This window comes from Eublepharis macularius, chromosome 1, assembly GCF_028583425.1.
Source record: "Eublepharis macularius isolate TG4126 chromosome 1, MPM_Emac_v1.0, whole genome shotgun sequence".
Taxonomy (NCBI): Eukaryota; Metazoa; Chordata; class Lepidosauria; order Squamata; family Eublepharidae; genus Eublepharis; species Eublepharis macularius.
The window spans coordinates 151,378,898-151,405,226 of NC_072790.1; the positions used below are offsets into that span (position 1 = coordinate 151,378,898).

Below are 26,329 nucleotides of genomic sequence, written 5' to 3' on the forward strand. Positions count from 1 at the left end.
TGGGGTCTTGTTTCCCCAGGCTTTCTTCCTGACACCTGTAAAAAAGAACCTAAGTACCTTTAATATGAAAACAATTTTGCAAGGGAGGAGCATGGAGCACTACTAGCCAATCTAGCGGTGTGCGCTTTGGGTATCCAGTTCAGGAAAAAATGCCTGAATTGGACCCAATCCGTAAAGATTCAGGGGTTCTGAATTGGGGCCAGCATGCTGGCCTCAATTTGGAAACCTCAAGTCGAAGGTTCCCAAAGCGATTTGGGTCTCTTTGGGAAGCTTTGTGGCCTTTCCTGGGCTTCAACTGGCCCTGGAATCCCCCCCCCCCCCGTGGCCAGTTTTATTTATTTATTTATTTATTTATTTATTTTCTTTGGGTTTCTATTCCATCCTCCCCACGAAGGGCTCAGGGCGGATTACAACATTTAAAAACACATTAAAATTAATTTATACAATTAAAACCATAAATAGTTTTTTTTTAAAAAAAACTTGAACATTAAAGGGCTTGAAGATTAAAAAACTTTAAGATTAAATCTAAAATAGATTTTTAGAAAACAGTTGAAGATTAAAGGGTTCCCTCCTACCAGCACTCTTACCTGTGCCTTCCTGGTTGCGATGGAGGAGGTGGCGCGGGCAGCAGAGGCACCAGCTGCAGCCTTCCATGCCGCTCAGCTGGCCACTGTGTCGGTGGGGGAGGCAGCGTGTGCGACAGAGGCACCAGCTCCAGCATTTCCTGACGCCCAGCTGGAAGGTTTTGGCCTTCCTCACTGCCCAGCTGGCTGCTGTGGTGGTGAGGAGGCAGCATGGGCTGCAGAAGCGCTTCCCTGTGTGTCCTTCCCTGCCGCCCAGCTGGCCACTGCAGCAGCAGAGGATGCGGTGCAGCCTTGGAAGCACTGGTTCCGGCCTTCCCTGCTGCCCAGCTGGCCACTGCGGCAGTGGAGGAGGTGGCATGGGCAGCGGAGGAGCTGGCTCCAGCCTTCCCCACTCCCCAGCTGGCTGCTGCAGCAATGGAGGTGGTGCGGGCCACAGAGGCGCCAGCTCCAGCCCTCCTCACCACCCAGGTAAGTGGGGTGGGGTGGGGGTAGAGAGGACGGGGGGACTAAGTGAGGAGGAGGATGGGGAATAAGTGGGGGGCTGGGAGCCAACTTCCCCCCTCACTTCAGTATGCTCCAAATCTTTACGGAGCATACTGAAGCTGCTTAGACTAGTTTTAACAAGAAAGTTTAAGAATGTTTTGAAACTTAAACTGCTTGGATCTTTGACTCTGATGGGATACAGTGATGGCAGACTCAAATTTCTGCTCTGGTTGAATATAAAATACTAAAAGAATAGTGAAGCAGAGGTGTGTGGGAGAGGCCTGTCCCATACTCTAGCTTCCGTTATGTTGCTCCAGCAGTTTTTCTCAATTCCTGGCCCTTTTCAGAAGTGTAAAATGAAGAAAGTGCTTTTGGCCCCCTACAATATACATATCTGAATGAGATATATGTAAGTATCTGTAGATGGGGCCATGTTGACTTTTAGATATATTTATGTGAGTATCTGCATTAATCCCATGGCAGTCTGGCAGTTGCAGTTTGAGATAACCTACGCAGCCTGATCCTGAAAGATTTATTTGGAAGTAATTTTCAGTTCAGTGGGATTTATTTCCTGGTAAGTATGCTTAAGACTACAGCCTTCATTTACTTCAAAACAGAACCTGTGTTCAAATTCCATATTAAACTGCTGTCTGAAGCCAAATTAATTGGAAATTAGTCCCATATTTTTGGATAAACAAGGTTAGGACTGAGATGTGCTTTGGAGATGGTAAACAAAAAATGCCAACATGTTCTAATTGCCTGAAGCCTTCCTTTGATTTCTGGTATCAGGCTCTTGATTTAACTATTGATTTTTATAACAGTTCTTCTTTGCTGTGCTATGATAAGTGGGAACCCACAAGGACTTGCAGTAGTCATCTCATTTTCCTCTCCCCCAGCATGTCCTCTTTTCTTTCCTTGACCCCAGCCTCTCCCCCTTTTCCTGCTTACTTCTCTCCTTCCCCACCCACCTTTGTCGGCCTGCCCGTCTTCACTTTTCCCCTTTCCTCCCTCCAGCAATCTCTCCCCTATGGCACGTTTGTGTGGTGCTGGCTGAACTGGGCCCTGTTACATGGTGGGGAACCTGCAAAGACTTGCGGCAGGGTACTTCACTTTTCACTGTATTCCATTCCCCACACTATTTCCTCTTTCCCTTCTCCTGGAAGCCTCCATATGCTCATCTTTTCCTACATCCTTCTCTCGTAGAATCATAGAGTTGGAAGGGGCCATACAGACCATCTAGTCCAACCCCCTGCCCAGTGCAGGATCAGCCTAAAGCATCTTTGACAAGTATTCATCCAGCCTCTTCTTGAAAACTGCCAGTGAGGGGGAGCTCACCACCTCCCTAGGCAGCTGATTCCACTTTTGAACTACTCTGGCCATGAAAAAGTTTTTCCTAATATCCAGCTGGTACCTTTGTGCATGTAATTGAAGCCCATTGCTTCGGGTCCTACCCTCCGCTGCCAACTGGAACAGCTCCTTGCCCTCCTCCAAATGACAGCCTTTCAAATATTTAAAGAGAGCAGTCATGTCCCCCCTCAACCTCCTCTTCTCCAAACTAAACATTCCCAAGGCCCTCAGCCTTTCCTTGTAGGGCTCAGTCTCCAGACCCCTGATCATTCTCGTCGCTCTCCTCTGCACCCTCTCGATTTTGTCCACATCCTTTTTGAAGTGAGGCCTCCAGAACTGCACACAATACTCCAGGTGTGGCCTGACCAAGGCAGTATAGAGAGGGGCTATGACCTCCTGCGATTTCGATGCTATGGCCCCTTTGATACAACCCAGGATTGAATTAGCCTTTTTTGCCACCGCATCACACTGACTGCTCATATTCAGTTTACAGTCCACTCTTACCCCAAGATCCCTTTCACATATACTACTGCTCAGAAGTGTATCCCCCATCCAGTATTTGTGCTTCCCATTTTTGTGGCCCAGATGTAACACTGTGTACTTGTCTTTGTTGAATTGCATCCTATTCACAGCTGCCCACTTCTCCAGAGTATTCAGGTCTTGTTGAATTTTAATTCTATCTTCTTGGGTGTTTGCTACCCCTCCCAATTTGGTATCATCAGCAAATTTAATGAGCAGCCCTTCCACTCCTTCATCCAGATCATTGATAAAAATATTGTTAAGTACTGGGCCCAAAACTGAGCCCTGCGGCACCCCACTGGACACTTCCCTCCAATCTGATGAAACGCTGTTGACCACCACTCTTTGAGTGCGGTCCTCCAACCAGTTCCCTATCCACCGAACTGCCCTATAGTCCACTCCACAGTCTTCCAGTTTGCCCATCAGAATGTCATGGGGGACCTTATCAAAAGCTTTACTGAAATCCAGATAAATCACGTCAACAGAGTTCCCCAGATCCAGTAAGCTGGTCACTCGATCAAAGAAGGAAACCAGGTTGGTCTGGCAAGATCTGTTAGGAACAAAACCATGCTGACTTCCCCAGATCACTGAGCGGTCCTTCAGATGCTTACAGATTGATCCCTTTAAAATCTGTTCTAATATCTTCCCAGCTACAGAAGTCAGACTGACCAGCCTGAAGTTTCCCGGGTCATCCTTCTTCCCTATCTTAAAGATTGGGATAACATTCGCTCTTCTCCAGTCTTGTGGCACATCCCCAGTCCTCCAGGAGGCCTTGAAGATGATGGACAGGGGTTCTGCAAGTTCTCTAGAAAGCTCTTTCAGCACTCTTGGGTGCACCCCATCTGGCCCAGGGGATTTGTATTCATCCAGTGCAGCCAGATGCCTCTCCACTACCTCTCTGTCAATGTCAATTAGCCACTCAGGTGTCCTGCCACATGTTCTACTATCTTTAGATGTGCCTGAGTTCTTCAGGGAGAAAACAGAGGCAAAAAAGTCATTAAGCCTGTCTGCTTTTTCTCTGTCCTACATCAGAGTTTCTCCATCTACTCCCAACAGCGGTCCAATTGCCTCTTTTACCTTGCGTTTGCTTCTCACGTATCTGTAGAAGTTTTTCTTACTGTAGCAAGCCCTCCTGTCCAGACTCAGTTCGTACTGAGCTTTGGCCTCTCTTATGGCTGATCTGCAGTACCTAGTAACCCTCATATACTCCTCTTTAGAGGTCTGTCCTTCTCTTCATTTCCTGAACATTTCCTTTTTCTCCCTTAGCTTATTCTGGAACTCTCTGTACATCCACATCGGTTTCTTGGAGCCCTTACCATATTTCCATCTTGCTGGGATAGCGAGGGCTTGAGCTTGCAAAAGCTCGTGTTTGAGAAGGGCCCATCCTTCACTCACTCCTTTCCCTTCCAGTACACTCCCCCACGGAATGACTCTTATCAAGCCTCTGAGGTCATCGAAGTTGGCCCTGTTTGGGATCATGGTGGTCTGACGCAGCTCTGAGAGCAGAGCTGTCCGAGCCGCTGTTTGTGAAGGCTAGCGGGGTGTTAGATGGCCCGTGGCCCCCTGTTGTCAGGCGGAGAACAGGCATGAACACTCAGGATCCAGAGGGTGTGTTGATCTCGGCTGTGGGGGGAGATCTGCGCAACGATCGCCCACCCAGTCTTGAGGTCCCGCTCGATGAAGGATGGCAAAGATCTCTGCAGTGGCTTTGGAGTCATTGAATTGAGATAAGATCACCGTACTCAAGCTTCAGTAACTAATTTGGACGAATTTGGAATATTTTGAGTACCGAAACAGCGATTACAACCCGCAAATAGAACTATCAAGGTAAAAATTGCTATCTCTCCTTCCGACAAGAAATTTGGTAAGAAGAACTGAGTTAATTTGGAAGATAAAGGTTGCTAAGTTATAAGGATAGATTGGCTATGCTCCGGTAAAGTGACTGAGTTAAAAAGAATTTATTTAGAAGAATTAGAGTGGAAAAAGTAATTATTGTTTACATACCTGCGGTCTAAGAGAGATAGTGAACAGTGGGAAACTTGAAAAAACGCGAGAACCACTGTGTGACTGCGACGGAGCAGGAAGTGCATCAAAGCAATAGAGTAACAGGCTGGAAGCGGCGGCTAAAGGAAACCCGGAAAAGGAAGAGCACCATTTTAGAAAAGGGAAAGGGCAAGACCTCAATTTAAGCGGAAGTGGGACATCTTGGAGAAGGATAAGGGCAGAAGCTTCGAGTTAAAAACATAGAGAAAAGACGCCCGCCATTTTGGATACCGGAATCGTTTAATTCGAAAAGAATTTGTTTTAAATAAAGGACTTAAATTTGAAAACAATAAATTACTTTCGCCACGGAGTTGCGGAAGAGAGCAGACTCGTGGGAGCGAGGTAAAGCCAGCCCCACGATGTCGAAGAAGGAGTGGCAGTCGGCATTGGAGAGTTTGGACAAGAAACTGGCGGATTGAAATAAAGAGATCAAGGATATGATAAGGGATATGGCGAAAGATTTTAAAGAGACACTTAAATCGGAGGTGGCTGAAGTAACCAAGAGTATTGATGAGGTCAAGAAGGAGTTACAAATGACACAGTTGAAAGTGAAGGTGATGGAGGATCTGTATCTCAGTTCTGAGATACAGATTTGAGAACTGTTTTTAATGCGAACTGTTTTTAATGCGATAGAATATTATGACAAACACTGTGAGAAAGAAGTTGGTTTCTTTTTTGTGGACGCAGAGAAAGCTTTTGATAATTTAAATTGGAATTTTATGTTCGCCACAATGGAAAAACTGCAAATGGGAAAAGAATTTATTGTTGTTGATTCAGATTCGAGATGATGATGCTATAAGAGGCATAAAAATTAAAGATTTTACCTACAAAGTTAGAGCTTTTGCGGATGATGTGATGGTTATTGTGGAGGATTCAATACAAAATATGCCAAAGTTGTTAGACAAAATAAAGGAATTCGGAGAGTTGGCTGGATTTTATCTCAACAAGAGAAAGTCTAAGATATTAAGTAAGAATATGACCAAACAAAAGCAACAAGAATTGATGGAAATTACAAATTGTGAAGTAACACATAAGGTAAAACATTTAGGAATTGAGCCTTCAGCGAAGAATATTGACTTGTTCAAGAATAATTATGAAAAGCTATGGCAGCAAATTGACGGAGATTTGATTAAATGGAATAAATTAAATCTGTCATTGCTGGGAAGAATAGCGGCAGTCAAGATGAATGTGCTACCACAGATTATGTTTTTATTACAAACAATTCCAATTATCAGAGACAGTAAGCAATTCGAAAAGTGGCAGAGGAAGATTTCCGATTTTGTATGGGCAGGCAAGAAACCACGAGTAAAAATGAAAGTTTTGTGTGATGCCAAGGAAAGAGGTGGACTGCAATTGCCAAATATCAGATTATATTATGAAGCAGTTTGTTTGGTTTGGCTTAAAGATTGGATGTCAATGGAGAACTGTAAGCTACTAACTTTGGAAGGTTATAAAAAATGGTTTGGATGGCATGCCTACTTGTGGCACGATAAATTGAAAGCTGATTCTATGTTTCTACATCACTATGTGAGAAGGAGTCTCTTCACAATCTGGAAAAAATATAAAAGTTATTTGGGCGAAGGTATCCCCTCGTGGGTGGTACCATATGAATCCATCGACCCGAGAGTTATTTATAACAGAGAGCAATGTCTGTCCTATAAAAAGATTCTCATTCAGGAACAAAATATGATAATAATTAAAACAGAAGAAGAGTTAGTTTCATGTTATGGATGGTTTCAATATAGGCAGATAAAGGACTTATATAACTCGGATCGCTCAAAAGGTGGAATTAAATGGAAAGATTCGGAATTGGAAGAAGCTATATTGCAAGAAAGTAAGAAGAAAATTTCAAAAATCTATAAAATTCTTTTGAAGTGGCACACAGAGGATGAAACTGTTAAAGTTCAGATGGTGAAGTGGGCTATAAACTGTCAAAGAGACATAACAATGGATTCATGGGAGTATTTGTGGAAAAATACAATGAAGATCTCAACTTGTACCAGTATTAAAGAAAACGTTTTTAAGATGATATATAGGTGGTATTTGACGCCAAAAAAAATAGCTTATGGAAATGCTAAAATGTCTGATAAATGTTGGAAATGTAAAAGGCATGAAGGATCATTGTATCATATGTGGTGGACTTGTGAGGTAGCTAGGCAGTACTGGGGAGATATTTTAGAAATGATAAATGATATTTTGCAGATTTCAATAATAAAGAACCCAGAACTCCTGCTACTGAACTTAAATATGGAAGATGTTCCTATGCAACACAGGACATTGCTATTTTATATGACAACAGCAGCAAGAATACTATATGCGCAGAAATGGAAAGTGCAAGAAATACCATCTATTGAAGAATGGATACAAAAGTTGCTGTACATGGCAGAAATGGACAAGATGACAAGAAGGCTGAGAGACCAGAACTCTGAAGAATTTTTTAAGGACTGGGGGAGACTGAAGGAGTATTTGGAGAAAAAATCGGATGTGAAGGGGAAATTATGGCAATTTGATAGTCACTAATTGGGGAAAATATTGGAGATAGGGATTTTTACCATTTAAAGTGAAGTTTTAATTATTGTTAAGTATAAGTTTTGAATAGATATGAATTTAGTGGATATAATTTAGTTTATCAGGGAAATATGAGATAATAATATATAAATGAAATAGATAAGTAAGAAATAGAATAAGATAAGGGTTGGAAAACTGTTGGAAGTCTGAGAAAAAGGGGGGAGGGAAAGGGTGGGGGAAAATTGATATTTAGGTTTTAAATAAAAAGGTTATTTGTAATATGTACTCACCTAATAAAAACTTTAAAAAAAAAGTTGGCCCTACGAAAATCTAACCTAGGAGTCTGGCTATGAACTTCCTTGGCCCCCCACAGCAACTGGAATTCAAGGAGGACATGGTCACTTCCCCCTAAGGTCCCCACCACCTTCATCTCATCTACCAATTCTTCCCTGTTGGTTAATATCAAGTCTAGTATGGCCGAGCCCCTTGTAGCTTCCTCCACCTTTTGAAAAAGGAAGTTATCGGCCAGGCAGGTCAGGAAATTGCGTGATTCATGACGCTTTGCTGAGCCTGTCTCCCAGCACACATCGGGGAAGTTGAAGTCACCCATAATTACAAGGTTCTGATGTCTGGATACTCTACCAATCTGTTCAAAGAGGGCAGCATCCGTTTCTTCTTGCTGGTCAGGTGGTCTGTAGCAAACTCCAACAATAATACCCTTTGTCCTTCCTCCCCTTATTTCTACCCATATACTTTCCACTGGGCTGTCCGCCCCATTCTCCATAACTTCTTGACAATCAAGCCCTCTCCTCACATACAACGCCACTCCACTTCCTCTTCCACCCTTCCGGTTTTTCTTGAACAACTCATACCCATCCACTAGCACATTCCAGTCATGGGAATCATCCCACCAAGTCTCAGTAATTCCTTCTATATCGTAGCCCTCTGTTTGCAATAGAAGCTCAAGCTCTTCTTTCTTATTGCCCATACTTTGGGCATTGGTATATAGACACTTGTAGCCTTGTACCTTTGTTTGACCTTTCCTACCCAGGTAGGCCCCCACTGTTTTCACTTCGTCATTGAAGTCGCCATGTCGATCGTCCCCTTCCCCTTGCGGCATCAGTTTAAAGCTCTCCTCATGAAGTTCTCCAGGTTCGTTCCAAACGTTTTCTTCCCTGCCCTTGAGAGGTGAAGCCCATCATGTGCTAGAAGGCCTTCTCTAAGAAAACCTATCTCATGGTCCCAGAACCCAAAGCACTCCTGCCAGCACCACCAACTCAGCCAACGATTCACCTCAAGTATGGTTCGCTCCCTGCGTGCTCCTCTTCCTATGACTGGAAGGATAGAAGAGAATACCACCTGAGCCCCCAATGTCTTCAACTGCCTTCCAAGAGCTTCATAATCCTCTTTAATTCTTGCAACAGTATTCGCAGCCGTGTCGTTCGTTCCCACATGAATCAGCACAAACGGGTACTTATCAGCAGGCTTGATGAGTTTCGGCAGCCGGTCGGTAATATCCTGAATTCTGGCCCCTGGCAAGCAACACATCTCTCGGAATAGGGCATCTAGCCCAGAGACATGGCGTTCCATACCCCTGAGCAAAGAGTCCCCGACAACTACCACTTTTTTCCACTTCCATGTGGCCCCATGTCTTCTGCACACCCTCTTCCAGGTCTTTGTGGTTCTCCTTCCACTCTCATCTCTGTCACCATCTCTAGCACTTCAAAACGATTCTTGAGCTCAAGTGGACCAGAGCCTGGAATACTGGCTAAATTGTTTTGGTTGCCTAGCAATGGCCACTGAGGGCATCTGGTTAAAGCTACAGGTGCTCCTTTTATCATTTTGGTTTTTTTTAAAAAAACATATTTTTTTAGATTTCAGCTTTTTCTGCAAACCTGGAACATTTTTCAGGTGTATAAGAAGATATGTCTTGTCTGTTCATGTCTCCCATTTCTGGATTTATTCTTTAAGGTTGTTAAAACCTTTGGGTACAGAGTAGCAGGTCCATTGTTGCTCTGATCCTTTTAGAAGGTAAGGTTTTATATGTGGGTTTGTTTTGATGTTTTTTAATGCAGAATTGTTTTCTAGGGTTGAGGTCTTTCCTTACATCTGCTACCAGTGCATGATGGGCCGTTTCTGGATTTAAGTATCCTTACTTCAGGTCCATTTGGCTATCATATATAATGATATCCCATAGTGGTATGATTTTAAATACGTCTGTCCCATCTTGTTCATATTGACTTACACTGTGTAATCCACCTTGAATCTCAAGAAGGCAAACTATAAATAACATAAATTAAAAATAAATTATTTGTATAAAATCTAAATTAATTGTTCCCCTGTGCCTTTTCAAGTGCTGAAAAACTTGCGGAGGGAAAGTGGTCATTTTGACGCTTGAAAAGGCACAGTTTGAAACAAGACCACTTGATTATACCCCACGGCAGGCCCAATCAGTATCAGGCCATCACAGCAATTTTAAATCATCTGCATGAGGCTCTTAAATGGTGTCATTGGACCTGGAGACTTGATCTCATATACTTGTGCCATTAGCACCACCTTCAAAATGGTGATATACATCTCTGTTGTTACTCCCCTTCTTCTTTTAACTTGCCTTTAAAAAAAAAAAAACTCAGCCAAGGCTCAGCTAGGATGAAAGGTGGCAGCAGCAACTTCTCTGTCCTCTACTAGCAGTTGTACTCCTCACAGACAAACAGGTAGGTGGGCAGCAATAGCCTCTTCTTACTGGATGTGGCATATATGGCAGTTGCTCCTCTTTCTATTGAAGAGGAGAGGTCCGTGGAGGCAGCAAAAGGACCAGTGTTTCATGGAGGAAAAAGAGGGAAGGGAAGACCCAAATGAATTTGAGGTGTGTGGATGGGTACTGTTGACTGGAGAGGGTTTTTTGTTGTTGTTGCATATTTGGGGAGGTTTCTGAGAGTGTTCTAAAAAAGAGGCTTTTAAAAGGTTTTTGGTAGTTGTAGGTCTCTTTATACTTTTGCCCTCTGTTACCAGAACTGCTCTTATTAATGGGGGAAATTAGCTTTAGCAGTCTGTAACTAAAATAAGCGCGGATCTTAACCTATGTCTACGGAGGTCCCGATTCCAGACACTCTAGTGAAAAAGAGGTCCTCTACAATTAACATTAATCATCCACAAATGCTCTGACCTTGTATGAATAGTCCTTTATTTTTATTCCTCGAATTTCTTCGTCTTGTCGTATTTGTATCATCAGGATCTCCAATACCAAAATGAACAACAGTGGAGACAACGGGCAACCTTGTCTTGTTCCTTTACTTATAGTCAATTTCTTAGTCGCTTCATCGTTCACCACAATTGCTGCAGTCTGGTCTCTGTAAATTTCCTTAATTGCTCTGATGAATCTTTCTCCCAATTGTAGCTTTTCCATAGTGGCAAACATAAAGTCCCAGTTTAAATTGTCAAACGCCTTTTCAGCATCAACAAAGAAGAAACCAACCTCTTTGTCACAACGCTTGTCATAATATTCAATAGCATTAATCACTGTCCTTAAATTGTCTCTGATTTGTCTGTCTGGCAAAAAGCCTGCTTGTTCCTCCTCTATAACTTCCGAGAGCCACCCCTTCAGTCTCTCCGCCAATATCTTCGCAAAGATTTTATAGTCATTGTTAAGTAGCGATATAGGTCTGTAGTTTTTCACATTAGTCAAGTCTTGGCCCTCTTTTGGGATCAATGATATATTTGCTTCACTCCAGGTATCTGGAATCCTTTGATCCCTTAGAACTCCATTAATCACCTCTTTTAGGAATGGTGCCAGTTCATTGGCCATTGTCTTATAAAATTTAGCCGTAAGTCCATCTGGCCCTGGCGCCTTTCCTAGATTTGCAGATTGTATTGCCTTACTTATTTCCTCATCCGTTACTTCACTGTTCAATTTATTTCTCCAAACTTCCGAGATTACTGGAAGCTTCGTTTTCTCCAAATATGACGCTATTGATTCTTTATTTACCTCTTTCTTATTGTACAGCTTAGCGTAAAATTTATAAAAGGCTCTACTAATGGTAGTCTGTTCCAAATACGTTTTATTGTCTTCACAAATTTTATTTATTATTTTCTTTTCCCTTCTCTTTTTCAATTGCCATGCCAGGTACTTCCCAGGTTTATTTGCGCCTTCAAACGCTTTCTGATTCAGTCTTTTAAGGTTCCACTCCAATTCTTTGTTACTCATTGCTGTTAACTGTTCTTGAAGTATTTTAATTTCCTGATATAATTTCTTTTTCCCTGGTCTCTTTTTTAACTGTATTTCTTTGGCTTTTATTTTCTCCTCGATCTCTTGTCTTTTTTCCTCTTTCTTTTTTCTTGCTCTACCATTTAAGTCCATTACTATGCCCCTTATAACCGCCTTATAAGCATCCCAAACTTTATCAGTTGGTACTTCTTTATTCACGTTGTATTGTATGAAGAACTTTGTCTCTCTTCTCAGCATCTCCATATTCTCTCCTTCCTGTAGCAAGTCCTCATTTATTCTCCATGCTTTCCTCTTTCTCCTTTTCCCTAATTTCCACATAATTGAATTGTGGTCTGAGCCTACCATCGGCATTATTTCTACCTCCTTAGTCCATAACGCTAAGTCTTTTGAGGCCCAGATCATATCAATTCTTGATAATGTAGAGTGCCTTGCAGAATAAAAAGTAAACTGTCTGCTTTTGGGATATTCTCTTCTCCATACATCTTCTAGAGTCTCCTGTTGTATCAACTCAAAAAAGAGCTTTGGTAATAGTCCTCTTTTCTTTTGTGCCGTTATTGTCTTTTTATCTAATTCCAAATTTGTCACTCCATTGAAGTCTCCAGCAAGAATTATCTGGTCATATGAAAGATCATCTAGTTGCTTCCTCAAATCCTCAAAGAAGCTTTCTTTTGCACCGTTCGGTGCATAAACTCCGACTACCAACACTCTCTTTAAATTCCAAGTACATTCCACTGCTATAAATCTGGCTTCCACATCTTTCATTACAAATTTTGGCTGTAGCTCCTCTTTTATATACAACACCACTCCTCTTTTTTTCTTATTTGAGGCCGCTACAAATTCCTTGCCCAATTTTCCCAATTTTAAATATTTTACATCCTGCTTTCGAATATGGGTCTCTTGCAAACAAACAATGTCACATTTTTGTTTTAATAGCCAGTGGAAAATGTTTTTTCTCTTATTCGGTGAATTTAGTCCATTTACATTCCAAGATAAAACTTTACACTCCATACTCATAGTCTTGTTGGTAAGTCTTTTTCATTGTCCCTTATAAATCGCTCCATCTCTCGCTCAGATCTAATGCGCTTTTTGGCCCCTCCAAATTCAAAGGACAAACCTTCTGGGAGCTCCCATCTGTACCTGATTTTCATGTCCTTCAACATCTGGATTAGCACTTTATATTTTTTCCGATCTAGTAACACTGATCTGGGTAATTCCTTCATTATGATAATTGTCTTGCCATCAATCTCCAATGGGTCTTGAAACTGTTTAGTCACAATCTTCTCTTTCATGTTTCGTGTCGTAAATTGCACAATCACATCTCTTGGTAATTTCCTCTGGGTTGCAATTCTCGAGTTTACGCGATATGCCACATCAAGGATAGCCACAACTTCCTCCTCCTCCTTCCCCAGGTATTCAGCTAACACCTCAGTCATCTGTTCTTGCGCTGTCTTTCCTTCCACCTCCGGCAAGCCGCGAAATCTCAGCTGCTTCTCCATGTGTCTACTTTCCGCAACCGCCATTCTTCCCCTCATCAGTCTCATCTCTGTTTGTTGCGTGTCTGCTAGATTCTCCATCGCTCCTTCTACTGCTTTAACTCTCTGCTGCGTTCCTTGTAATTCATTTTGTATTGTTTCCATACCTTTCTTCACTTCTGACAGCTCCGATTTTACTGTCTGTTTAACCTCTTTAATCAGCTCCAATTTCGTGTCTTTAAGTTCTTTAATCACTTCTAAAAGTTTTTTATCCAGGTTTTCTATTGCCGATTGCCACTCTTTTTTCGACATCGTGGGGCTTGCTTTAGCTCGCTCCCACGAGTCCGCTCTCTTCCTTAACTCCGTGGTGTAAAATTTAATACCTTTTTTGTTTCAAATGTCCCGGTCTTCTTGCATTAATTAATTTTTAAAGAGTCCAAAATGTCGGGCGTCTTTTCTCTATGGTCCCTCTATGATTTTGTAATCCAAAATGGCCTACTTCCTTTTCCGCTGAAGCCGCGACCCTTCCCCTTTCAAAAATGGCGATTCCCTTCTTCCTGCCCTCCAGCAAGGGCCGCTTCTCTCCAGCCACTCTATTGTTATTACGCACTTCCTGTCTCCCGACTTCCCACAGCAGATCTCGCGATGGTATCTTTTTCTCACAGCTCCATAACCGCAAGTATTCAAAACAATAGTCCAGTTTCTTTAATAACTTCTTTAAACTTAGTCTCTTTTCAAATGCAACTCTTGCCGAGTCTTCCCCTCCTTTTCATTAACCTGCTGCAGTTTAAAAATCTACTTTTATTCCTCTCTGGTTTTATCAATCTGTCCCGTATCAGAAAATAGTGATCTTTACCTTCTCATTCACTTTTCTCGGGTTGTAATCACTGTTTCGATTTTGGCTTCTCCTCTCCACTTCTTCCCCCAATCGAAGCTTGGGTATGTAGGTCTTATGCCAGCCGAATTGGCCCCAGAACTGCCGCAGAGATTGTAGCCGACCCGTCGCAGGGTGGGACCTCAAGGATCGGGAGGGGACCCGTTGCGCAGAGCCCCCCCTCGTCCGAGATCTAACTCACCCTAGGGTCTTGAGCGTTCTTTGCCTGCTCTCCGCCTGAGAGCAGTCGGCCGCGGGCTATTTTCACCCCGCCGGCCGCTTAAAACGGCAGTCCGGTTAGCTCCGCAAATGGAGCTGCTTCAGACCTCCATAAATCCCAAACCGGAAGTCGAGGGTTTTTTGTTGTTGTTGCATATTTGGGGAGGTTTCTGAGAGTGTTCTAAAAAAGAGGCTTTTAAAAGGTTTTTGGTAGTTGTAGGTCTCTTTATACTTTTGCCCTCTGTTACCAGAACTGCTCTTATTAATGGGGGAAATTAGCTTTAGCAGTCTGTAACTAAAATAAGCGCGGATCTTAACCTATGTCTACGGAGGTCCCGATTCCAGACACTCTAGTGAAAAAGAGGCAGACTACAAATAAGTTCCAAACTCGTGTATTTAGTGTGGCGTAAGCCTGAGCTTGCACATACATACAAGAAAACATACAAGGAGTAGGAAATACAGAGTAGGAAATATAGAGACTTTCGCATTAGCAGGTTCCCAACGATGGTAGAGGGAATACTCACTTATCCTGAAGCGAAGCAGAGACACAACAGCGAGGTGGCCCAATGCCAGCACTGGGACCACAGACGGACAGCAAGGGGTTCTGGATAGGATGGCCTGAGCCACGGACAGCAAGGGGGTGTGTGTGGATAGGAATGGCCTAAGCACCGAGTGGTCTGAGAGACCAGCTTAAATACCCCAAAACGTACCCTGGAGCTGGTGCTGTACTTGGTGGTTCTGACAGATTAAGACAAAGGTTCTAATGGGTTACTGAATGGCTTGGATGGGCCACTTTGGTAATCAGATTGTGATAAGTGACACCTCAGGAAGAGGGGACAAAAGAGGGAGGGGGAAATCCAAGTGGGCTGAAAGGATGTTCCAGCGGACAGGGCTTGTCCTGATGTCATCAGCTCTGGAATGCGGAGGTTTCTTTGAGATGCATTCTCTAAGTGCTTGGGATGGTCGGCACTTAGTTCCTTCTCCTGGGCGGCTCCTAAGATATGCAGAGCGGGGCGAGGTACTCTCGCTGCGGACGTGGTGTACCCGCTTTGCCGAAATGGCTTCTCAAAGCAGTCTTCTTCCCTGGGTCTTCTGGCTGCCTGGGAACATGGATGCCGGCTGGGCATAGCTGGGGCTGGTTAGCAGGCTGCCCGGTAGCAAGGGCGAGCTCGGGGACCGGCCCGCGGGAGGCTCCAGGCGGGAACTGACCAGGGAGCGCCTAGCCAGGCTCGCTGGAGGTTTCCCCGGCTGGCACCCGGCTGCTAGCAGCGGCTTGGGCCCATATGAGGCAGGCTTCCATGGAGGCAGGGGGGGGGGAACAACACTTGAAACACAGTCCAAAGCAGGGAACAGGCACGGTCCGTGGCAGATGGCACTGCAGGCACGGGGCACACTTGTAACACAGTCCAAACACACACTGGGAAGTCCAGATACAGGTCAGGGCAGGGCTGCCCAGAAAGAGAGTCCTTTGCGCAGTCACCCAAACATGGAGCCAGTGAACTACACAGTCTATTGCAGCAGCAAGGCAATTAACAAGCAGGCAGGAAACTGACACGTGTATCAGAACACACACGTGCGGGGCAATCTTCGGTGTGGTAGTAAAACAGTAATGCAAGAAACTTTAACACAGTTCATGGCAGGCTTTAAAGCAGGGGAGGGGGCCTACTTGGCAACACCTCTGAATTAAATTGTTAGCTAGGGATCCAAGGCCTCTTCTTCTTGATTAATAGGCTTGTGTAGGAATTAGCAAGTGTTCAGGTTCTCAAGTTGTGTTGATAAATAGGCTGTCTATTTGTGCTTTTAACTAGGGTATTCCTGCCCATCTCTGGCTCCCTTGGAACCAGAGCTGGCACATTTAGAAGAAGGCTTCCCGTTATAGGCTTCCCTATAGATCTTTGGGGTTCAGGGCCAGCTTGATTCCTGAAGAGGAATTCAGCTGTTTCCTAGTGTAGTGCCACAAAACTAAATAGGGCCTTGAAAAGACATTTCTGTGTCCATCTCCAGGAACAGAGCCACAAAAAAGCAAGTTTTCAGAGTAGGCAGGCAGTTAGATCTTAAGATTAATCTCCATTTGTGAATAGGTGCTTTGCTCAGTGGGCCTGCTTAATAAGGTTAGTTAATGCAGTTAATAAGGAACTGCACTATGGTGCAGTTCTTGTTGAGCCATTTCAGTTCTGGTAGGTGAGGGTGTAATGAATGTTGTACTGATGCTGTTGTTGTATGCTGTAACCCGCCCTCAGCCCACTTGTGGGGAGGGTGGGGGAGAAATCTGAGAAATAAATGTTTTGAAAATTAATTTTGGTGTGTTTTTGATTGTGTTTTTGGTGTGTTTTTGATTCTCTGGTGTGATGGTGGAGGTTGATTTAATCTAGGACTGTAGATTGTGATTAAACATTGATGTGATGTTTTTAATGAAACTTGGGAGGCTGTGGGAGGTGGATTGGGAGAGGGTCTCCTGAAGGTTTGGTGCATTTTGCTTCCAAAATGCTACCCCCAGCCTCCCAGAACTGCCCGTTTGGTTTGTGCTGAATTCAGTGGATGATTCTCTGGAATGAAGTAGATCCCCTTTTATCAGTTTGGCTGTATTAAGGGAAGCTGATCATTTGCTCACTTTTAGTTGCTCACTCGCTTCATTTTTAATCAATTTTTTCTTATTGTGATTCTCTGGTGTGAGGTTAGTCCTCTTAGGGAATAATGCAGCTGGGGGGACCTTCTTTGGGTGTGTGTGGCATGGCCCCCACCAAGTCCAAACTCCCTGAAACCGGGGCGGCCATGGGAGGAGGGTTGGGAGAGGGACCCCTGAAGGTTTGGTGCATTTTGCTTCCAAGATGCCACCTCCAGCCTCCTGGGAACCTTCCCCACAGGTTTTCTCATAGGAAAAAATGGAGATAGGCGGTGACTGGGGGGACCTTCTTTGGGGGGGCCATAAGTTGGCCCCCCAAGTCCAATTTCCCTGAAACATGGGTGGCCATGAGAGTTGGCAGGGCCGGTGCCACCATTGAAGTGGTGAGGTGGCCGTTGGGGCGCTGGAGGGGGTGCCAGGGGCAGAGGTGCACGCCACAGAGCTGGCATGCCTGGCCCACAGCTGCTTCAGCCGGCCAGCCCCGCACCGCCACCACCGCCGCTCCTGCTGCCACATGCCCCTAGCCAGGTGCAGCAACCATGGGCCATGCACGGCAGGCATCTGGGGCAGCATGCGGAGCGCGGGCAGCCTCTGCGTGACGTCCCAGCCACCCGCCGGCCAGTGGGGCCGGCTTTGCTCTGTGATGATGTCATCACGCGGTGATTCATCACACAGTCTGGGGGCGCGCATGCGCACTGTGTGCACGTGCATGTAGGGGCAGCTGCGGGTTGGTAGAGGGTCCCCTGAAGTTTTGGTGCATTTTGCTTCCAAAATGCCACCCTCAGCCCTCTGGGAACCTTCCCCACAGTTTTTCCCATAGGAAACAATGGAGATAGGCGGTGGCTGGGGGTACCTTCTTTGGGGGGGCCATCACTTGCCCCCACAAGTCCAATCTCCCTGAAACGTGGGTGGCCACAAGATGAGGGTTGGGAGAGGGTCCCCTGAAAAATTGGTTCAGTTAGGGAAGAAAATGCACCCCCCAGGCCCCCGGATAGCCAGGAGCAGTGTATCCCATCGAATCTTCCCTAATAAACCCAAATCTGCTTAAATACCCAAACCAGCTTGCTGCTTCGGGTTTCAGGTTTACCTGAATTTTTTTCCTGCTCTGGGTAAACCAGAAACAGGAAACCTGAATGTTTTGGGGTGCACACCTCTAGTGACAATATCTCTGTATTATGTGCAGTCTGTACTAATGAATCTAAATATGTATTCAATAATAGTAGAAGTGTAGATGACTGGGGAAGGCAATGGTAAACCACCCCATAATAAAAACTCTGTCAAGAAAACTTCACGATGCGACATCCCCCAGTGGGTCAGTAATGACTCAGTGCTTACACAGGGGACTACCTTTACCTAATAGAAGTGAGCACTGTTCTGTGAAAACCACTGGTTGATTTTGCAATTCTGGTGTTAAATACAGTCGTAACTTCTTCTGCTGCTGAAATTTATCCAAAAAACAGAATATTTTTGTAATCCTGAAGAATTCCAATCTGCTGTTCTCAAGTAATGAATGATACCGTGCTTCTCGTGGTGTCTTTGCTTTTTGGCCTTGATCTCTGGATTTGACCACCAAACTATACATTCCTTTTGCTGTAATAATATTGTAACTGCTTAGGATTTAATCCAATATACATTCATTGAACAAACACATTTACCAAACTAAATGATGTGAATAGATTGATTTTTAAAATATTTTTATTCTTTTCAGTTCATTCTTTGGGATTTTATCAGAGATCATTAGTAAGGAACCATGTGCCTGCTAACATCTAAATTGATGAGAAATGTTCCACTCAATGTTTTCTTTATCCTTTTCCCTCAATTAGAATGTTCCTCCGGATCTCTCCATATGCACTTTTGTACTGGAACAGTCTTTGTCAGTACGGGCTCTCCAGGAAATGCTGGCTAACACAGAGGAGAAAGCAGAAGGGGTGAGTAGAAACATCTTTACCTTTTAATTTGTTTGAAATTTAATATAGTGCTACCAACATCTAGTTTTTTATTTTGTTGTAAGTACTGTTGTATTTAATGTTCTTAATACAAATCTCAGCTCTTCAAATTCAGCTGTTCTAATTTATTTTATTTAAGTTTTTTGTTCTTATAAAATTTAAACTGACAGCCATGTGGATCTTGCATGATAGAACAAGTTTACAAACATATTTTAAAAAACTCATTTATTTACATTTATGTCACTGCGCTTGTGAAATGGCAAATAATGTATGAATAATTACTTTCCAAAATATCCTTTCCCTACTTACCTCAGAATTCTTGGTTAAAGCTATACCTTTAGCTGGAACCAGGTGCTAAAAGTGTAGTATGCTGTCCAATTTCAAGGGATTTTATATGAAAAATCATGTGCCCATAAGATCCATTTCAGAGACCCTCTGACACTTGAAATGAGGTGGGAGAGCAGAAATTGCAAGACTATTTCTTAGTAGTCCCTTTGCTTTTAAACTCCCTCCTCATAGAAACTTGGCACAAAGCCTATTGAGTTTTATGTGCCAGGAGAAAAAAAAAATCTTTTCTACAACCTTCTGTTGAGTTTTGTTATTTTTCTGCTGATTGGAATTCTTTTGTTGGTTTTTTCATTGACTGGGTGTACAGGACAAAAACACTACATGCAATGCTCCTGCTCTGTGTAATCGCCATTTCTTCTGAAAGGGTCAATGTTGATATATTCCAGCTTGGAATGCGTATATCAGTCCCCAGATTAATCTAATGTGTAATATGTGTGTACTGAGGTAGAAAATCCATGTTGTTTTACTGCTGCTTTAATGGGTCTTCATTGCTTGTTTTTCTTTTAAATATCGCTGATTTGTTGCTTTTGATATTGAAAACCAGCTCATGAGTAATTGTAGGTAGAGGCATGATAGAAATACTCTAAGTAAATAAGACAGAGCATTATGGAGGTCTTTCGTTCATAGGGTTGCCATAGATCGGAAATGACTTGACAGCACTTTACACACAAACAAGTAAATAAGAAAATAATGTTGACTTCAAGGTGTTGTATGGTGTTGTATTCTAGCGCTTGGCAGATGTTTCCTGTCTTCTTTTTGGTCTGTTTTAATTTGGGATGAGGGGGGGAAAATATCTTTTGCTACAAGAATTCCTCGATTTAAAGAAGCATGGAACACTTAGAAGTGCTTTTCTATAACCTGATCCTACAGTCTGGTTCATATTTATTACCTGAAGAGCTACCATCTGATGTCTGATTCATTCCTGTAGCTTTCCTCTTACAATGACTTTATTATATTTATTGCTAGTAGCATTATTGAGGACCCTACAATAGAAATCTAAGCACAGAGTTAGATCCTGCCATCCATCAGCACAAGGCACTGATGGTTGTGGATCTTTCCTGCTCCCATCTCCCCAGCAGTCCCTTCTGCCTCTTTAATCAGCACAGCTCCAGTGATGGAAGAAAGAGGAAAGGGTGATTTCACAACCTTCTTTTTCTTCTGTGCAGCCCACTGTCCCTGAGTAGTGTAGTAGTTATAAAATCAGACTAAGATCTGGGAGAGTCAAGTTTGAATCCATACTCTGTCATGGAAGCTGCTAGGTGATCTCTGAAGGTTGGAAGTATTTGGGGGAGGCAAAGACTGGGAAAACAAGAGCACACAATTCTCTTATGGTATCCAGAAGTGCTGTCATGGTATCACAGAACATTGTTTCCCACTCGGTATTGCTTCCACTGCTCCATTGAGTGAGGGTTGAGGCTAGTTAGTCTAACAGTCAGATGATTAGAGGGGAGTGGAGAAAAAAAGCATGGTGGAAGGGAGAGGAAGCTGAGTCAGCAGGTGGCAGGAAGGAGAAGTAGGAGAAATGGAAGTGGGAATGGAAGATGGCAGAAGGACACGAGTGGGGTAGACTGGAAACCCAAAGTGGGGAACATGACTAAGCAAGCAGGAGGAAGGAAAAACAACTGAAGGAAGGAGAGAGAGCAGGCGGAAAAAAGATTGAGTGAGAGAGGAGAAGTTAGAGGAGGGGAAAAGAACAAGCAGGTAGAGGGCAAGTTGAAATGGAGCGGGGGGATGGAAGCAGGGATTGGTAAGGGCAGTGAAATTTCCCCTCATACTTGTGTTTTATGGGGTCCTCTTCTTATAAAATCTAGTAACAGAGGACCTTGATATTAGATGGATTCTTGCACACCTTGTAAAACTGCTTCCTGTAGATATAGCAGATAAGACATTAGTATCACCATATGGCTTCATCCACAGGGGTTCTCTTCAAGGAAGAGTTCCAAACATCTGAATTGACTGAATGTGTCCAAACATTTTATAAGCTGCTTGCTGACGTAATAAGAGACTTTGATTTCCATTGTGTGACAAATGGCTAGTAATGAGGCAATTTCACTTGCATTTGAGCTTCCTAGATAGAATTATGCAGAGAAATGAGAGCAGTGATACAACTCAGTGCTTCATGCCCCTCTGTTAAATTTTGTATAAAAATAGGGAGAGCATTTATTTCATCACTCTAGCTTGTAGCATTGGGATGCGCATGCAGAGAACAACTACAAATATGGAAGTTCCAAAGCTTTCCAGCACTTTCCAACACAAGGAGTGCTCCCCTGTCCCTTGGCACAAGCCAGCCCCTTCCCAGTAAAACCAGCATGTGTCTAGGGAGGGAGCACTCCTTTCTTTAGTTCTTCTTTTGCCACCATGGAGAAAGGATCACTTGGTATACTTCATTTTCCACTGTTCTTAGTTCCTCAGCTGTCTGTCAGGTTTCATTTTTCTCTTTTCAGAGGTTAAATTCAAGATTTTTTCCTCTTCTCAGATGGATATATTTTAAAAATGCACTGAATGTGGCACCAAGATAGCTCTCCATGTCAGATCTGTCCCCCAGTTCCTCACACAGGGCAGTGTCAGTTCCAAGGAGCTAGTTAGAGTTGACATCAAAGAAGTCAGCTCTGAACCTGAGCCATCCAGGTCAGGGCTAAATATGATTGCAGTAGTAGAAATACTGAAGAACTCCAAAAAAAAACAAAAAAACAAGCATTCAGGAAAACCCTGATCGAGATGACTTCTCATCTGGTACCTCCAGATGCAGCAATCATAAAAACTGGTTTTCTTCTTTTGATGTACATGCAAGCAGTGTCATTTTTTTTTAAATTATAATTTAAAGTGATTTTAATTTTAAGTCAGAGTTTACTTCAAAGAAATCTAAGTCAAAGCATAGGTCTATACACTTTTTGTTTGCCACTGGCTCTGCCCTTCACGTCCACTAGGGTTGTCAGCCTCCAGGTGGTGATTGGAGATCTTCCAGAATTACAATTGATCTCCAGGCCACAGAGACCAGTTTCCCTGGAGAAAATGGCTGCTTTAGAGGGTAGGCTCTATGGAATTATACCTTGTCAAGGTTCTTCCCCTCCCCGAACCAACTCTACCCCAAAAATCTCCAGGAATTTCCCAACATGGAGCTGGCAACCCTAATGTCCACCAATCTGGGTACTACCAGCAGCATTGCAAGTGCTCACGAGGATAGACTGCCTCTTCCTTGAACCCCATCACCCTATTCAAGGGCTGTGGATTGCTCCCTACCCTCTGAAAGGGAGCCTGAGGCTGATCCATTGCTTTCTCCTGTCCCTTAAGCTAGGAAGCAGTGCTCATTGTGGCAACATTATTCTTTTATTTTATATATTTAAAAATTCTATACCACCTTTCCACCCAAATAGAGTCCCCAAGGCAGTAAACATCAAAACGTTAAAACATTTCAGTATTAAAATGGCATTTACAATGAGTGATTATAACGTGAAATTTGCTGCCAGAGGATGTAGTGATGGCCACAATAATAGCTTTAAAAAGTGATGAGATGGATTCATGGAGGACAAGTTTATCAGTGGCTACTAGCCATGGTAACTAAAGGGAGCCTCCATTTTCAGAGGCAGTAAACCTCGGTTTATCATTTACCAGTGCCAGGAGGCAACGTCAGGTGGAGGCTTTGACCTCTATGCCCTGTTGTTGGCACGTCTTAATTACTGATTGCCCACTGTGTGAGATGAGATGCGTCATCTGTGTATTGGTGGCAACTCAGCCCATATCTCTGGATAACTTCACTCTGCAGCTTTACGTAGATAATAATAATAATAAGATAGCACCTTGTGGGATCCCATAGCTCAGAGGCCAAGGACAGCAGCAGTCCTCTATGACCACACTCTAAAACCTGCCTTTGAAACTGTGAAACCGTGCCTCCCAGTACCAGCACCTACAGACAGTCTAAAAGGATACCATGACTGAAAAAACTACAGAAATGTCCAGGAGAATTAACAGGATCACACTTTCCCTGTCCATTTCCCAGCACAGGTCATCCACCAGGGTGACCAAGGCCATTTCAGTCCCATAACCAGACCTGAAAACAGATTGGAAGAGATCCAAACAATCTACTTCATTCAGGAATTCCTGAAGTTGTCCAACCACCACTTGTTCAGTCACCTTGCTCGAGAATGATACATTTGAGACTGGATAGTAGTTATTCAACATTCCTGGATCCAAGTAGATTTCTTAAGGAGTGGATGCACCACTATCTGTTTCAAGTAGAGGTGACCAAGTCCTCTGTCAAAGAGGCATTTACAGTCTCCTGGACCCAGTCCGCCAGCCCTTCTCCAGCAGATTTAAGTAGCCAGGGGGAAGGCAAAGGTTGTACAAGCAAGTGGTAGGGGAACACTTTTCTAGCCTTGTGTTGAATTCTACCTTAAGTTGCCCCCTTGCCTGCACCAAGCTACCAATATCAGAGCATATTAGCCAATCCTTGAACTGCTGCAGCATTGCAACAGCCTGCTGCCTGCATTTTATCCCTGTGTGGTAGCTTGATAGGGCACTCTTATGAGAAATAGTTTGTCTTCAGACTGGTGCTGTTTATACAATATACAACAACAAGAAAAATGATGTCCTTTCCCTTTGTGTAGCTGTAGTTCACCAAAGGTGTGCTGTGCTGGCATCTGATGAGAAATTGGGGTGGGTGGGCAGGAACCTACTGATCAGCATCATACTGCCTCAACATCATTTTCAGTGTGAACTGGAAGTGATGTCATTACATTGCTGTGACCCTGTAGGATTTGCCAAAAACTCTACGGTTTAACCACAGAGTTTGGGGTGAATCCTAAAGTGTCAGAATGATCTTTTGGTTTGTGTCAGAAGTGATATCACAGTGTCAGCATAATGCTGATTGCTTCCCCAGCCATTTCTTGACCCGCCACTCTGTTAAGCTGTGGCAGGGGATAGTATGTTCAGGGCTGGAAGTTTCCTGTAATAGCCAGAGACGTGGAAGCCCTACATTTGACACCTGTTGGATTGGGACGGTCTTCCCACAGAAGTCTATGTGGCTGCCCAGAGGGAAGAAGCAGGCAGTAGTTACAATGGCAGTTTCTTGCTATCAGTGGGATTGGGTCCATCCTTTGCATTGTGCTGTGCCAAGCTATTGCCTGTGGGGGTGGCAACTCTTCTGCCTCTTCCTAATTGAAGTACTTCCTAATTGAAGTACTTTCTGAGAGTGTTTACAAAGTTGCTTTTTGTCACCTACGTGCTATGTCAGTCTGAGTTCCGGCAACTAACACACAGGCACCATCTCTTGGTTGGAATGGTTACAACTTTATTGTTTACAGCTAGATGGAGCATTGGCCAGGCATATGGGCAACGGATCTTCATTGGCATCAGAAAGCCCAGTTGCTGTCCGATGCATACCACTCCAGCCCCATGCTGGTGCACCATATCAAGCATTATTCCACCGCCAGCCATGCTGGTCGGCCCTTGCTTCCCAATCCGCAGGGGTGAGCTGCCCGAATGCCACACTCACCCTTATAGGATCTGGCCCAGTGCCTCAAAACTGCCACAGGAGGAATGCCAAAGACATGACTCCCTCCAATGCTCCAAATGCTGTAGAAAAGTTGGAGCCCCCCCCCAAGGTTCCTAAATTCGATGCCCAGAGGAAGGTGAAAAACCCGCAAGAGGCCCTGGCCAATCTGGCCTCTTGTGGGAAAAATTCCTCCATGGCCCCCGCAGGCGACCTGCACAACTGGCCCTGGGGATCTCTGCTGGGACCCTCAGGGGCCCAGTTGCACCCCCCTGCATCATCTCTCATGAGTCCTTCGCTTGTCCAGGTGTCACCACCAAGCCCCACTTGGCCTTATCTCCACGGGGGACACCGTGCCTATAAGTAGATCAAACAACATTAGTGCTTTCCCCCTCCTGACATAACCCACGCATGCTCCAGAAGTCCATCGGCCAATGGCCTTTTTGTGGTCTGCTGACAGCCCTCCACCTCCACTGCCGTGGTGGCCACCCTGATCTAGAATGAGTGGGAGCAGTGCCCTGTGGACGGGAGCCCTGCCGCCCTGAGGCTGGATTTCAAGACAGCTGTGAATTGGAACTTCATGAGCAAGCTCTTGTCAGCGTGGACCAAGAACTGGCCTGCAATTGGAGGGCGCTTGCCTAGATACTCCCTGACAGCCCAGCCAGGACAGGGGGCCATGTTTTCTGAGCCCCATCACTGCTTCCCACCCCTGATGGTCCGCCTGCTGCCCCCAAGCGTGCTGTCCCCCACTGACATGGCCCAGCCTGATGAATCTCTGGCTGATGCTGCCATAAGCTCCCCCACCAGAAGGCCCATTAATATGCTAGGCTGAAGGCTGCCCTGGCAAGTGCAATCTTGAAGGGAAAGTGACATACTCTGGGGGGGGGCACCCTGGAATACTTTGCAGGATGTTCGCTGTAATCAGCTGCTGGGAGACCCTGCAGGGCAGTTCCCTGTGGGCCCAGCCTGCTATGGCGCACCGGGCCAGGAAATAGTTGGCAGGGCATCACTTATGTTTGACATCATTTCAGCCTCAGGCAAGGAATAATCCCCCTCATTTCAAAGGGACGAGTCATATGTTGGCAGGGTCTTCCCTTCCTGCTGTCATGTAAAAGAAGGAAATGGCCGCCACCTGTGTCCTTATTGTCTTGGGTGTGTACCTACTCTTGTCCAGCCTGACCAAGTATTCCAGACACTTCCTCTGGTACCTCTCCATCCACTTGGCCATGTCTTTAGGCAAGGAAAGACATGAACGCCGAAACCGCTGCAGCATACCCCCTCCTGGAGGATGTTGCCAGTGAATTCGAACTCCTCGGATGATCCGACGTTCCCAAGCTCCCACAACTTTTCCAGGAAGGGGAGGTCTGGGTACAGCTCAGGGTTTGGTGCAAGATCCCTGAATCTGTCCTCCTGAAAGGCCGCACCCATCTCTTTGGGCTCACACCCACAAGAAAACCCATTGTAGCCTGTCAAGGAGGTATGCCAAATCGGCAGGATTGCCTTCAACCGTTCAGAGATCCAACTGCAGTGATATGCTGCCACCACCCCGGCTCTTGCCCTAGCTAGACACAAACAGAATGGCTTCCCGGGAGCCGCCACCCCGCAACCAAAGTTCAGGCCCCCAGCAATGATTGGACCTCCTGCAGTGTC

At 44.5% G+C, this 26,329-nt stretch overlaps 1 protein-coding gene across 1 annotated transcript in view; it reads left to right on the top strand.

Moving 5' to 3' along the window:
* RYR2 (ryanodine receptor 2) overlaps positions 1-26,329 on the top strand; it is a 720,715-nt gene that overhangs the window by 138,598 nt on the left and 555,788 nt on the right. The window contains exon 3 of the mRNA XM_054975163.1: positions 18,721-18,825. Coding sequence (XP_054831138.1) covers positions 18,721-18,825 — 105 coding nt within the window. The remainder of the gene's footprint in view (positions 1-18,720; positions 18,826-26,329) is intronic.